Genomic DNA, 15,923 nt, shown 5'->3' with positions numbered 1-15,923 from the left:
GTAGAGCCAGTGAGGACTGTGGTGCCACGGGCAGTGGAGACAGGCAGCTGCAGCCAGGAGGGCTGGAAGGGCCTGAAGAGGATTGACAGGGATCAGTAGTCCACCTAGGACATCTAGCACCAGAACCTTCCATTCTTTTGCTACACCAAAGGGGCCCTCGGTCCCTGCCTGCAAAGGGCAGTTGCTAGGGCCTGGCTGAAGCCAGTGTCAGGCCTAATCACATGCTAGCTGTGCCTGAAGAGTTGTGCTGGAGGAAGAGGAAGGAATATGCAGCAAGAGTTGTGCTGGAGGAAGAGGAGAGTTTGTAATTTGTCCCAAGCTATGAAACAAATTTTTCTGGGCATCCCATGAATTCCTCAACCCTATCCAAGTTATAATGCCTCAATAAAAACACAAAACAAAGTTAATGGACTGTTCATTGTTTCAGAGTGTATGGGAAGTGAATGCCGGGCTGGGCAGGGAGACAGGTGGACCACAATATCCAGCAGCCCCTACGGGGGTAGCGCTACATATAGCTAGTATAAATGCCCAAAAAATGATTTGTAATTCCTTGTACAGCAGCACTAAGACCTGGAGAGGGAGGGGCTGCATTTAGGGCCAATCAAGTATCCTGCATGCACATGTGCTGATAAGGAATATGCTGAAAGGAAGAGAGAACAAAAAGATGACCACAACAGTGTGCTGTTGCTTGATTACCATTCAATCACATGTTGGGGACAGATAACGTAGCTGTGTTTAACTAGAGAAGACGTCAGCTGATGAGGCTGGCTATACTGTGTAAGGGGGCTGTATAAATCTCAGGACTGGACATACAGAAATACAAATCCATTGCTAGGAAAAAAAGCACCCATATATATGTAATTTAAAAGTGTATTTATCTGTTCGCAATTTGCTACTAAATGGATCACACTGACTTATTCTTTTCAACCTCCAGTCATCTGTCCTAGAACAGCAACTAGCACCCCTTGTGCCTGTCCCATTGGATTTATAGAAGAACCAAATAACCAAGGACTTTACATTTGTAAAGGTAGGACATTGCTACTTTGACCTATCAGAGCTCTCTGGGTTGATATGGCTCCATTGATTGACACAGAGTTCACAGAATGAATAGGACTCTAGGGTTTGATAGGGCTACATGAGAAAAATGGTTTTACAAAGGGCCAATTCACACTTCTGCATTTTGCGGTGCCAGCTGTGCTAGGACAGCACGAAGTAGGCCGCCGTGGTGTGTAGGCAGTGCGACCTACCTCTTCTAATGTGAGCCGTGCCGCCTCAGTGGCCATCCCGCTGTCCCAGGGACCGTTTGGCCAAACACGGTATGTGTGAGCGTTCGGCACATGTCCTCCAGCGCTTTCAGTAGGGTTGCCACCTGTCCGGGATTCACCCGGACAATTGGGGTTTGGAATCATGCGTCTGGGTTTCAGACTGCCTGAAACCCAGACACATTATTCAGACTACTCTATGGCTTCCCAGCAGGATTGCTGCCTGCAGGTTTCTAAGCCGAGAGTGTCTGTTACATTCTCTTTCATGCTGCCCAAAGCCAGCACTAACAACCCTCCCCAAACACACACACAGATGGGAGAGGAGAGAGGGCTCGATCTGCTCCTCTTCCTCCCACCCCTACCCCCTGTGTCTGCCAACACCCCAATCCCTGGCGCTGTGCCTCAGAAAAGGAAAGTGGGGGCAGGAAATTTGAAGTCCAGCAGCCTCAGATACATCTGGATGAGAGGTGCTGACTGCCAAGGGGTGAGTGAGCTCACCATCCATCCCTGTCTGTGACTGAAGTCTCCCCCTTCTCTCTCCTGCCTCTGAGTGAGTACACTAAGGTAAATCAGAGTTCTCAGAGCACCCCTTACATCAGAGTTCCCCTTTCCACCAGAGGCCACAGTGTTCCTCTTACATCAGACTCCTCTCCACATATCAGAGTTCTCAGTGTTCCCCCTTAAATCGTGGTTCCCAGAGCATCCCTTATGTCAGAGTCCCCAGAGTTCTCCCTTACATCAGAGTCTGCAGAGTCCCACCTTACAGTGAAAGGGGAACTCTGTGAGTTCAGATGTAAAAGGGGAACTCTGTGGACTCTGATATAAAGGGGGACTCTTGTTATTAACTTCATATGATTAGAAATGTTATTTAATAGCAAAATATATGTATATTTTATACTACAAACGAAAAAAAATTAGCTGTGCGCTACTAAAGTGTTCAGGTTTGACTTGAAGAAAAGGTGGCAACCCTAGCTTTTAGGCTTATGAAATCTGCCTTGTTTTTGTGAACTTATTGAGAATAAAAAGGCAGAAGCTGGAGTTTAGTAATATATCTTTTTCATACTGTAATACTTTCCAAGGTAAACCTGTTATTTTTTTATTCCTGTTAACGACATGTACAATTGTTTGTAATACAGGTGTATGAGGAAGCTAATGTGTAGAAAAAGATGCTTTAAATGTCTTAATTTTTACACCACAACCCTTTCTGGGATAAAACTGTTATTTTAGTAATTGCAAGGCAGGCGTTTATGAAAAACAATGACAATAATGTGCACCGCTCTCATTTGGAAGTAAAAATGTACTTCTGTTTTCATTATGCCTCTACTTATATATATTATCCTTTGGACGGAGATGGGAATGTATACACCTGTGAGGTTGTTGGGGCAGTCTGTGCCCACTGGGAAGATTTTCTGTTATTTCCTGACAGGACAGGAAGTGATAGGAAGTCTTTACAGTGGGCACACAGACGGCAATAAAACTATTTTTTCAGTGAAGCTGGGAAAGGTTAGAACCTATGTCAGGTTATTACTGTCTGTGACGTTCTTTTCCAGTGACAACCGCTAGCCTTATTTTTTGTCCTACTGTTACAGGCTGTTAGAGGGACAGCATGTGAGATAAAATCTTCCCAGCCAGCAGGCCATAGGACAACAATACAAATTTGACAGAAGTATTTACTTTTTGTAAGTCTATCCAAAAAAAAAGTTTAAGGTGGACAAGGACAGCAAATAGCTAAGATATAGAGCACATATGTCAAACACAAGGCCCACAGGCCGAATCCACCAAAAGTGTCCCAGGTCTTTTACAATCTTATAGCGTATACCCCCCAAAAGTGTTCGGATTTGGCTTGAAGAAAAGATGGCAAACCTACCCCCCCCCCCCCCCAGTCCACACCAGGCCCTTCAGGTCTGGTATGGATTATAGGGGGAACCCCACACCAAAATGTAAAAAAAAAAAACGGTGTGGGGCCCACCCAAAAATCTATACCAGACCATTATCCGGGCATGCAGCCTGGCAGGTCAGCAGGGCCACCATCAGGGGGGTACAGGCAGTACTCCTGTAAGGGGCCCGAGTGTCCCAAGGGGCCCGCCTGGCCGGGCCCCCCCTTCCCCCCTCTGGCGCCCGCTATAGAGAGGGAGAAGGGAGCATACACAAGTCCGATGAGCCGCTGCCTTTCTTTCACTAGCTTTCACCCCCCCCGGTGCCTGCTATAGAGAAGAAGAAGGGAGGGAGCTTACAAGTCTGAGCCACCACCGCCACCTTTGTCTAGCAGCCCCCCCCCCGCAGGTGATCGGGGCCAGCACTCGCTCCGCTTCTTTCCCTGCTGAAGCGGAGCCTGCTGGCTGCTGCTCCTAGGTTAGTTCTGATTGGCCAGCACTCTGGCAGGGGGTGTGGTCAGTTCATCAGCGGTGAACGGCCCAGCCCTATTAGGTGCATGCAGATAGGAAGATAGGAGAGAACGGCGTGGAAGGGTAAGTCACAAAAAGTTGATGTGCTGCTGTGCTCCCTGTGCTGTATATTTGAACTTTATTTTACTTTCCTTCTCCTTGGATGGGACACCTGAGGCTGACAAGCTGGCATGATTGAGTTGCATAGTGTAAATGGATGAGGATGACTCTGGGTGGAGATGAGAGTTACATTGTGGAGAGCCTCTTCACTATCATCTTCATTCCCACCCAGCATTATCCATTCCTCCAGTCTCCACAATGTATCCACATCCATGCCCAGCATCATCCATCCCTCCAGTCTCCACAATGTATCCACATCCACGCCCAGCATCATCCAGCGATCCCTCCAGTATTCACATAGACGCCCAGCATCATCCATCCATCCCTCCAGTATCCACATCCACGCCCAGCATCATCCATCCCTCCAGTCTCCACAATGTATCCACATCCAAGACCAGCATCATCCATCCTTCCATCCCTCCAGTCTCCACAATGTATCCACATCCACGACCAGCATCATCCATCCATCCATCCCTCCAGTCTCCACAATGTATCCACATCCACGCCCAGCATCATCCATCCATCCCTCCAGTATCCACCTCCAAGGCCTAGAATCATCCATCCATCCATTACTCCTGTCGCCACAATGTCTCCACATCCACGTCCAGCATCATCCATCCATTCCTCCAGTCTCCACAATGTGGGTGGATTCGGTGGGACGGCCAGTGGGCAGGCCCTTGGGAATGTTGGTGGTTGGCTCCGCGAGGCCCAGGCCTAAAGTTGTGTAAGGGGCCCCAAAATTTCTGATGGCTGCCCTGCAGGTCAGGAAAAGGGCTTTCCCATCAGGTCCATCTGTCAGTTTTTCAAGCGGACCCGTTCAGAAGCTCCATGCATTTATAAGGTAATATTTGGGTTAGTAAAGTATCTGGTGCACACAAAGTAGATTTTTCTCATTGTGGCTAAAAGATTCAAATATTTTTTTTTCTTTAACAGTGCATTTAGGAAGCCCGTGCTTTATCTCACTACATTTGGCCCAAAGGGGATCCCAATTTTATTGATTGACAGAAGGTGCAGAGGATTCTCCATCTCTTGTAACATCAATGCTTTAAAAACAAATTATTTTAATTATAGTATATATAGTAGGGCAACAATGAACCCATCACAAGGGTTGGAATTTGTTCCAAAATTTCCCATGCTCTTTGTCAGTCAATAAAGGCTTGATCTCTACGAGGTCCTGCTCTCAGCTGACTAGAAGTTAGCCAAGAAGTTCACTATGTGGCATGAAGAGCGGGTTTCCTGAGAAAGTCAGCCAGAATATGAATTCATAGAGTCCGGTGAACCCCTTTACTATATTAGTATACAAAGATGATTGGCAATCAGCGGTGAAAATTTGCCAGCTGGAGATCAGCCCTAACCAGTATAAATCGCAGTGTAGTTGAACCATTTGTCTCTTTTTACTGCAGCCATCTCTGTGAAGCTGTTTTCAAATCTGTCACACTGTCTGCAAATATTAAACTCTCTAAAGAACTAATGTCTCAATAACCTCTTGTTTTTATGAAGATAAATGTACATGGGATGCGGACTGCCCTGCAGGTGCCTTTTGTAGGTATAAAGATTGTTATTGTGCCCCAGGACTGTGCAATTCCAAGCACGCAACACACTGCGAGGACCTGGTAAAGCTGGATGATCAATGCACAGGTAAACAATTGACAATATCCTATATTAAGGGCAGTAGTAAGTTTTGTTTAACAGACCAACGTTATAGTAAGAGAGATTACAGTTGGAGTGCCAAAAGAAGCCAAAAAAGCCCTCAAAATACTGTGAAGATATTTACATGACATCACTTTTCATCACAAATGCAAAACTCTGTGATTTAGTATAATACGTTAAAGCAGGGCTCAATATTTCAAGTCCTGAGCTACTAGCCACGCCAAGCCTTAAGAGTTACACGCCACCAGTTGCACCACCCAACCCCTACACTGCTCCGCCCCTAAACACGCCCTCCTAAATTATCTCATGAAATGTTACTGTTAAATGTTTTATGTAGAATTAAGTTACAAATAAATATTAATAACAACTTTGCATGAAGCATATCAGTACCCATTAGTGCAGCCTCATGAGAGGCCATCAGTGCAGCCTCATCAGTACTTATCAGTGCCCATCAATGCAGCCTATCAGTGCCCATCAGTGCAGCCTATCACTGCATAAATCTTCATTATTTTTGTGCAAAAACATGGTGTGAGCTATCTAGACAGAGGTTCTGCTAATCACAGCCTGTTTCACACCCCTCCAGCCCGTGTATATTTTTTTGTATGTGCTTAGAATTACAGGGAAGTGATACCTCCATCAATCAACACGTAATATCCTGCCCCCCTAGTGATTAGTTTAGTGGGATTGGAGGGGGGGAGGGAGTGGACTGTCATTTATCCCTGTTGGTATGCCCACATGTGGAAAGCTATAGTCACATGGGCTGCATAGATAGGAAAAAGGAGGACATTACCAGCTTAGAAGGGAACTGAAACTGGAGCATGCTCAGTAGATGTGGCAATGGCTGGTCTACACAATCTTAAGCAGTAGCGGAGGCACAGACAAGGAGGGAGGGACAAGAAACATCAGGATCAACCTGTTTTTTTTTGCAGAATGCAGAAAGTGAATCATGAGAGGCCATCAGTGCAGCCTCATCAGTACTTATCAGTGCCCATCAATGCAGCCTATCAGTGCCCATCAGTGCAGCCTATCACTGCATAAATCTTCATTATTTTTGTGCAAAAACATGGTGTGAGCTATCTAGACAGAGGTTCTGCTAATCACAGCCTGTTTCACACCCCTCCAGCCCGTGTATATTTTTTTGTATGTGCTTAGAATTACAGGGAAGTGATACCTCCATCAATCAACACGTAATATCCTGCCCCCCTAGTGATTAGTTTAGTGGGATTGGAGGGGGGAGGGAGTGGACTGTCATTTATCCCTGTTGGTATGCCCACATGTGGAAAGCTATAGTCACATGGGCTGCATAGATAGGAAAAAGGAGGACATTACCAGCTTAGAAGGGAACTGAAACTGGAGCATGCTCAGTAGATGTGGCAATGGCTGGTCTACACAATCTTAAGCAGTAGCGGAGGCACAGACAAGGAGGGAGGGACAAGAAACATCAGGATCAACCTGTTTTTTTTTGCAGAATGCAGAAAGTGAATCCCATAATGACTGAGTGATTATGAACAACACGTAATACAGCATGTACTGACAGTTTTAATGATGTGGGTTTAATGACATTCTTAGTGACAAAAATAATTCTGCTTGCAGCATTGTTAGTACAGTTAAGCTTGTAGGTTGCGCAGTGGTGAATGTTCCTCATGACTGTAAGCCCACCAGGTTCTTGGCCTATGCCAGGCAGTGGCCTGGGTGGGGCCTACTGCTCCCATGCATTAGATGAAACTTTGCCCGAGGACGGGCTCATCAACACAATGGACCAGGCGGAAACTGTGGTCATGTGAACAATCTAACATTAAGGCAGTCTCTCAACTTAGAGATGAGCTGACACTGCAAGTAGTCTAAAGCCAAATCTCTCTTCCAGGAGTTGTCCCATTGCTCTACTTTCAGTATGTTATATATGTTGCATTCGGGGTGGCGGGCAGGACCACGCCACTCCACCAGCCAGTGTACCTCTGTTACCTCACTCATAGTAACAGGATGAAACCCTGCCGGACACATAGCGCGGGTCTCATGCATATCCTAAGTTAACCACTTGCGGCAGGCTGGCATGGCTGTGCGAATTGCCGTATCTGTATGTCGGCCGCTTTAAGAGCTCTAAGGGGCATGCGTGGCCAGCTGTCCCAATGTCTGCCGGCGACCCATGATTGTTCCAGAGCAAGACAGAATGGGGATCTGTCAATGTAAACAGACAGATCCCTGTTCTGTCAGGGAAGTAGAGAGAGATCTGCTGTTCCTAGTAATCAGGAACAGCGATCTCTCTCTACTCCCTGTCAGTACACTGCCCCCACAGTTAGAAACACCTCCTAGGGAACACTTAACCCCTTGATCGCCCCCTAGTGTTAACCCCTTCCCTGTCAGTGACATTCATAAAGTAATCATTGGCTATTTTTAGCTCTGATCGCTGTATAGATGTCAATGGTCCCAAAAAGTGTCAAAAGTGTCTGATCTGTGCCCCGCAATGTCGCAATCCTGCTAAAAATCGCAGATCGCCGCCATTACTAGTAAAAAAAAAAAAATAATAAAAATGCTATAAATCTACTCCCTATTTCGTAGATGCTATAACTTTTGCACATACCAATGAATATACGCTTATTAAAAAATATTTTCTTTACCAAAAATATGTAGAAGAATACATAATGGCCTAAACTGATGAAGACTTTTTTTTTTTGGATATTTATTATAGCAAAAAGTTAAAAATATTTTTTTTTTCAAAAATGTCGGTCTTTTTTTGTTTATAGCACAAAAAATAAAAAACGCAGAGGTGATCAAATACCACCAAAAGAAAGCTCTATTTGTCGGAAAAATAGGATGTCAATTTTGTTTGGGTACAATGTCGCATGACCGCGCAATTTTCAGTTAAAGCGATGCAGTGCCGTATCGTAAAAAATGGCCTGGTCATTAAGGGGGCAAATCCTTCCGGTCCTTAAGTGGTTAAAGTAATGTAAAGCTTGATTTTTTTTATCTTAAAATAACAATTATGTTATAATTACCTGCTCTGTGCAATAGTTTTGCAAAGAGCAGCCTTGATCCTCCTCTTCTGGTGTCCCCCACTGGCGCTCCTGGCTCCACCCCCACCTAGTGCCACCGTAGCTAGCCACTTGGGGACACTCATGCTTGCTCGCTCTCGAGCATCCCTCTTAAGTTTGCATAAACCCATACAGCTCGGTCCCCTCCCCCACCCCCTCATCACCTCCTTTGATTGACAGCAGCGGGAGCCACTTGCTCCTGCTGCTGTATATGAGTTAATCAGTAGCAAGAAATCCAGGACAGCCTCGGTTCTCCTGCACATCGCTGGATCAAGATTGGACTCTGGTATGTATTTAGTTGGGACTGGGAGGGGTACCTGCATGCAGAAGGTTTTTTTTTATCTTCCTGCATAGACTGCAGATAGGTAAAAAAAAACTTCTGCATTTACAAAAACTTTAACTCTTCCTATTCCGTACCATAAGTTAGGCTGAGGGCCTCCATGACCTGAAAAAACAATAGCTAGAAATACTCAATGCATAGTACCTAAGCAGAATTGTTATGCTGTAGTCTAAGAGGGAGAGATGAAGCAGATAGCCAGAAATATTGTACAGATTTGATTAATACTATGTAGGCAGCTTTAATAGACTGTAATGTAAGAGGGAAAGAGCATGCAGATTTTATCAATAACTAAAAATTAAAGCATATTATTTGATAGGCAGTAGCCAGAAATATTGTACAGCAGGGGTTGCCAACATTCGGGCCGCAAACTTGTGCCAGTCTGCAGGCCTATTGATGACCGGGCGGAAAAGCAGGAGATGAGCGTCAAACGCACTCCGCACAGGGCTATTAGTGACCGTGGTCACCGCTTATCTCATACCTGTTTGTCCTCCCCCAGCTCCGAGGAAGCATCGACTGATCACAGCCTCTGCCCTGCCAAAGGTACAAGTCCTGTGCAAGGGAGACAGACATTAGAATAGGGAAGTGTCACATTAGAGAGGAGGGGGGGGGGTGGAATGTAGGGACACTGTGATGGAGGAGGCTGTGATTGCTAGGGGCACTGTAATATAAAGGGGACTGCACTGTAATCATTACAGTGACCCTTTACAGTGCAGTACCCTTTATATCACAGTTCCCCCTTTACAGTGCAGTCCCCTTTGCATCACGGACCCCTTTGCATTACAGTGCCCCCTTTACAGAGCCGTTCCCATTACAGTTCCCACTTTACAGAGCAGTCCCCATTGCATTAATGTAAAGGGGCACTGTGAAGTAGCGGGGACTGCACTGTAAAGGGGCACTGTAATGTAAAGTGGGGGCTCTGATGTGAAGGGATGTGAAGGGTAACTGAGGACACTGATATAGAGGGGGGACTATGCTGTAAAGAGGGGCTGAGGACAGACTCCGTAAATAGTAACCCTCACAAACCCCCCCTGGTGCCTGGGAAAATTGGCTGCTGTGAAAGTGGTTCCTGGTGCCTGGGGACCACTGTTGTACAGTCAATGAACAAGTCATTTCTTAGTGCTAGATTACCTAGTTTATATTTGCAAAATAAAAAATATGATTGTATTTTTAACAGAAAAAACACCAGAAATACTGTACTGACTCCATGCATAGTATTTAAGACGTTTTACTGAGCTGCAGTTTGGTAGAGAGATACCACGCAGCTTTTAATATTTAGAATCAAAATATGAGGGGGATTAAATATTTATGCCACTTGTTTCTCTGGATAATCCTATTAGAGTGCCTTCACTGGAGAAAATATTAAGCCAACCAGATCCTACCAAACTTATCTCCACATTATTATGCTGCCCTCACCACAGACTGTAACCCTAGATCCCAGGTTGCTCAGACGAAGTGGACCTCCCTGGACATTCCTCACACAGAGGTCGACTGGTCTGAATTTAGCGACACGTATAAGTCCTCAGTCATATCCTCTAGGGACCGCATTATACAACTGAAGTTCTTTCACCACTCCCACCTTACTCCTGCCAAGTTATATAAAATGGGGTTGTCCCAAAATGCAGATTTCCCACACTGCTTCTGGACCTGCCCAGTGGTTCAGGACTTCTGGATAGATATAGGTTCCTTTATTTGCTCCACACTAAGTCTGCCAAACATTATGAATCCCAAGAATTGCCTCCTGGGCATTTTTGGTGACCTGCCTATCCCTTCTCATGCTAAGAAACTACTCTGCGTCTTATATTTTTATGCAAAGAAGTCCATTTTTACTATCACAGAAGGGATTGCAGTTCCCAATGAGACCCCTTTGGTTGAAATGAATCAATAACTTCTTACCATTGTATAAACTCACATTTCAGACTCTGAAAAAAACTGAAACATTTCATAAAATTTGGGGCAGATGGATAGCTAGCTCTTTGACCCTCACCCCAGTGTAAACATGCTAGCTATATTATTTGGTCATGCTAACCACCCTATTGATTTCAATTACTATATCCCTGAATCAAAACTCTGTTACCTATATAGTTCCTTGTAACTATATACTGTATTTAATAACCACAAGAGACGTGTGTGATGATAATCGATTATTATTGTTTGCTGTTTATTGCTTGTTTGAATGTATAGACCTCTTCTGTGCACTACATTGGGCAACACAAGTTTTTTATGTATGTAAGTTTGTCTTTAAAATAAATAAACATATCTTTAAAAAAAAAAAAAAAAGAATCAAAATATGAGCATATTATTTCACAGCCATAAATATTGTACTGGCTTAATGCACAATATTTTAGTAATTTAACTAGGCCACAGTTTCACAAAGAATGAACAGTCAGGTATTGATCAGAAAACCAAAACGAGTGTGCTAGTTAACAGAATAAGGTCAAAAATAGTGTACCAACTCAATACACATTATTTAAGAACTTTTACTAGCTGCAGTTTGACAGAGAAATACCATGCAGCTTTCAATCAAGGAGTCTATTATTTTGAATTACAAAGGCAGAAACATTGTACTGGCTTCATGCACAGATTTCTAGTACTTTTACTGGGCTGCTATTTCAGAAGGGAGACACCAGAAAGCATTGAAAGCATTCAAGAAATCAAAATTGGAGTGTAATTATTTCACAAAAAAAATATTGTACTGACCCAATGTCAAGTATTTTAATAGGACACAGTATTACACAGGGAAAATTTCCAGGTTTATAATTGAGGAATTAAATAAACAGTATATTGTTTCACAGAAAAAGGGCAGAAATATTGTAGTAACTCCATGCACACTATGCAAGCAGCTTTTACTAGGCCACAGACTTCATGCATGGTATGTACAGGCATACCCCACTTTTAAGTACACAATGGGGTTTATTTACTAAAGCTGGAAAATGCTAAATCAGGCTCACTTCTGCATAGAAACCAATGAGCTTCTAACCTCAGCTTGTTCAATTAAGCTTTAGTAATAAAACCTGGAAGCTCATTGGTTTCTATGCAGTAGTGAGCCTGATTTTGCACTTTACAGCTTTAGTAAATAAACCCCATTGTGTACTTAAAAGTGGGGTATGCCTGTAGACTGCTTTAGTCGGACACAGTTTTACAGGAAGTTACCAGGAAGCATTTAGTCATAAAATCTAAATTAGAGTGTATTATTTCACAGACAAAAAGTCACAACTATTGTACCAATTCTATGCATACTAGGTAAGCAGCTTTTACTAGGTCGAAGTTTCACAGGAAGAAACCAGGCATCTTTACAAACAAGAAATCAACGTTGGAGTGTATTATTTTACAGAAAAAATTTAGAAATATTGTACCGATTCTAGGCACACTATGGTGTCTATTTTTTCAAAAAACTTCCCTGTGCGAATTTCTCAAGTATTCGCTCAGCTGTCATGAACAATTCTGTATTTTAGCCAATATGTTTATTTCCTAAATGAGGTATAAAATGAAAATAGAACATTATGGCCACTAGATGGAGCTAACAATCATATACAGTAATACCTCATATTGTGAGTAACACGGTTAACGAACGTTTTGCAATACGAGCTATTATTTTTTTTAAACCTGACTCGGTTTGCAAGTGTTGTCTCACAAAATGAGCAGGATCCAAGCCTCTGCGGTGTGCAGAACTGCATTTGGCCATAGGTGCAGGGGGGGCTGGTGACACTCTGTTCTGAGCCGTTCAGAGCCGTTGGGAGCCGTTCAGATGCACTTGGAATCACTCAGAAATACTCGGAAACACTCGGAAATACTCAGTTCCCGAGTCTTTCCAAGGGTTTCCGAGTGCATCCGATCCGTCTACGAGTATTTCTGTGTCTCTCTGGCGCCCCCCCCCCACCTCTGGCCACAGGCAGTACTGCATACAATAGAAGTCAATGTGGAACGAATTATCTTTGTTTCCATTGACTTCTATGGGGAAACTCGCTTTGATATGCGAGTGCTTTGGATTACAAGCATTCTCCTGGAATGGATTATGTTCGTAATCCAAGGTTCCACTGCATAAGCAAAATTCAGGATTATTAGTAATAACTGAGGAATATTTGAGACATTCGCTCAGCAAATGTTTAAATAGAGGCCCCTATGTCAGCAGCTTTTACTGGGCCACAGAGAGATGAGGAGACATAAGGCAGAGTTAATGAAGACATCAAAATGAGACTGTAATAACTCATAGGCAAATACCAAAAAATGGTTGTGACTTCTGGCACACTATGTAAGCAACATTTACTAGGTTTCAATTTTACAATTAGGCAGGTTTGTAATCAGAAAATCAAAAGCCAGAATTATTCTATCAACATCATGCGCTCTGTGTAAGCAAATTTTACTAGGCTGCGGTTTGACGGCAGGCATCTTTTAATCAAGAAATCAACATTACAGTGCAATTATTTCACAGGGAAAAAGCCAAAAATATTGTACTGACTCAATGTACAGTATTCCACCACTTTTATTAGACTGGGTTTAATCAAGAAATCATTTCAGCGTATTTATTCACAGAAAAAGTAAAATATATCATATTGACTCCAGATACACTATGTAAGCAGCTTTCACTAGGTCACCATTTCATGGGGAGACAACAGGCAGATTGCAATCAAGAAATCAAAATGACAGTGTATTATTTCACAGAAAAATTGCAGAAATATTGTAGTAACTCCATGCACACTATGCAAGCAGCTTTTACTAGGCCACAGTTTCATCTTCATATTCCACCTATCAGTTTTAGCTGAAATTTCACTCGAATAGAACAGTCTTGTTTATCTTCAAAAGAGTCAGCCAGTCAAGTGGTGAAAGCAATGGTGATAAAATGCAAAGTTCAGCAACCTTCAACACTAATGCCGCGTACACACGACCGGACTTTCCGGCAAATTAGGTCCGACGGTCTTCCCGATGGACTTTCAGCGGAGTTCAAAACTAACGGACTTGGCCACACACGATTGGACTAAGTCCGTTCAAAAGTCTGGTCGGTTTGAACGTGATGACGTAAATGGGACTAAAGAAGGAAGTTCAATAGCCAGTAGCCAATAGCTTCCCTTGCGTCGTATTTGGTCCGTCGGATCAGCACACAGACGAATGGTTTTCCCAATTTTTAGTCCGTCGGACAGATTTGAAACATGTTCTATTTCTAGGTCCGTCGGATTTTTATCTCAAAAACCGATCGGACTAGCCCACACACAATCGGATTGTCCGACGGACTAATCCCGTCGGACCTAGTCTTCCGGAAAGTCCGGTCGTGTGTACGCTGCATAACTCTCATACTAACACTGTCTGTCTATCTGTAACCCTCACACTAACCCTTCTTGTAACCCTTAATCCTCCCCAATCCTCCCTGAATTCCTAATACTAACCTTCCCTGTTACCCTAAGACCTCATGCATACAACGCTTAAAAAACATCGCTTATACATGACTAATGGATTCGTCAACCTGATCCTAAAATAAAGACACAGACTGCGCAACATGAGTTTTAATACGGCCACAGCAGCCAATTTTATTAACATTGAATAAATAAAATAACAAGGAAAATACCATTCAACAATGTAATTCTAAAAATGTAAACAAGGGGTCTTTGGGTGTCCATAAAGCACAATTTTACTGAAATGGTCCATTTCCTCAGTCGCACCCCAACTGGCTCGAGGACGTAAGACCTCACCATACCTCCATTCTCCCCCCCCCCCAGGAGACCTAGCTCCTGGGGGGGGGGGGGGTGGGTACCACTAACCAACCACGTGTAGGTGCCATACCTTGGATGGACCCTACAATTTAACAACAATATCAATAATCACTGACCCCACAAAGACCCCCTGACCCGCCAAGCTGCTATGACAAAGTAATCACAAGTAATCGCTGTTTTTTTTTTAAATGTATTCATTTATTTTTAATTACAAACAGGAACACAAAACAAGACATATATTCCCCCAACTTAAAACCTCATGAAAATTTTACATAAAGGGTGGGTGTGAGGGAAGTTTCTTCTCTGCCTGCAAACAAAACGTAAAACATGGTGGCTTTTTTCAGCAGAGACAGGGAAGCTGGTCAGAGTTGATGGGAAGATGAATTGAGCCAAATACAGGGCAGTCTTAGAAGACAAACCTGTTAGAGTCTGCAAAAAAAAGTCCAGACCTAAATCCAATTGAGAATCTGTGGCAAGACTTGAACATTGCTGTTCACAGACGCTCTCCATTCAATCTGACAGAGCTTAAGCTCTGGCTTAAACACCTATTTGCAGTTTATTAAAGCTCTATTTGTTTGCTTAAAAAAATCAGCACAAGGGACATGATTTACTATCTGATGTGTCCTTTGTGCTGCTGGCCCCTTGTTTAGTTGCAATATTCCTATTCCAAACTAACCCCCCCCCCCCCCACCACCACCACCGCTGCTATAAACATTCAATGTGGTGGGGATTAAAGTGGAAGTAAACTTCCATCACTAAATTTTACCTATGGGTAAGCCTATAATAATGCTTACCTATAGGTAGTGTAAATATCTCCTAAACATGCACCATTTAGGAGAGATTTACTGTACATGCAGCAATTGACATCACTGGCAATGCGCTCTGAAGGAACAGCCACCTTCAGATACCTCTGCCATGAACGGCGGCTCCCACGGGTTTACAACCACTTTAATAAAGCTGAGGGACCTATCATAAGTACTCATCAAGAGTACTGACTATGCCCATATACTAGAGCTTCTATGAATGAAAAACGGTCTCTGAATGGAGGAAGGGGAACTTTCATTCAACTGCCTGTCCTCGATTCAGAGAATATTCTTCATTTGCAGAAGCTATAGAATAGTTCATCAGCCAACACAGAGAACTTCACTGGTCACAGGGCTACAGACACCACAGTCAGGTGAGCAGTTCACTAGCACTAATTGTTGGTTCACTTCTAACTATTTCAGAAAGATTCACCATGCCTGAACAATACAGGTACACCAGGGACACTGTTCTGTGCCATTGTAGGCAAGTGTAAGGTTCAGATATCCACAGCTACAGGCAGTAGAGTGTACCAAAACTCCTCTATACCCAGTACACTTTATACATGCAATGATTTCACCTTATCCCTGCACTGAGTTCTCTTTTTGTTGGTGCCATATGACTTTTCTTCCCTA

At 43.5% G+C, this 15,923-nt stretch overlaps 1 protein-coding gene across 2 annotated transcripts in view; it reads left to right on the top strand.

Moving 5' to 3' along the window:
* LOC141133241 (adhesion G protein-coupled receptor E3-like) overlaps positions 1–15,923 on the top strand; it is a 131,823-nt gene that overhangs the window by 39,515 nt on the left and 76,385 nt on the right. For both annotated transcript variants that reach the window (XM_073622500.1, XM_073622499.1), the window contains exons 4-5: positions 935–1,027; positions 5,267–5,404. In XM_073622500.1, coding sequence (XP_073478601.1) covers positions 935–1,027; positions 5,267–5,404 — 231 coding nt within the window. The remainder of the gene's footprint in view (positions 1–934; positions 1,028–5,266; positions 5,405–15,923) is intronic.

The sequence above is a fragment of the Aquarana catesbeiana genome, linkage group LG03, assembly GCF_042186555.1.
Source record: "Aquarana catesbeiana isolate 2022-GZ linkage group LG03, ASM4218655v1, whole genome shotgun sequence".
NCBI classification, from domain to species: Eukaryota; Metazoa; Chordata; class Amphibia; order Anura; family Ranidae; genus Aquarana; species Aquarana catesbeiana.
This window is presented reverse-complemented; position numbering and strand designations above follow the sequence as displayed.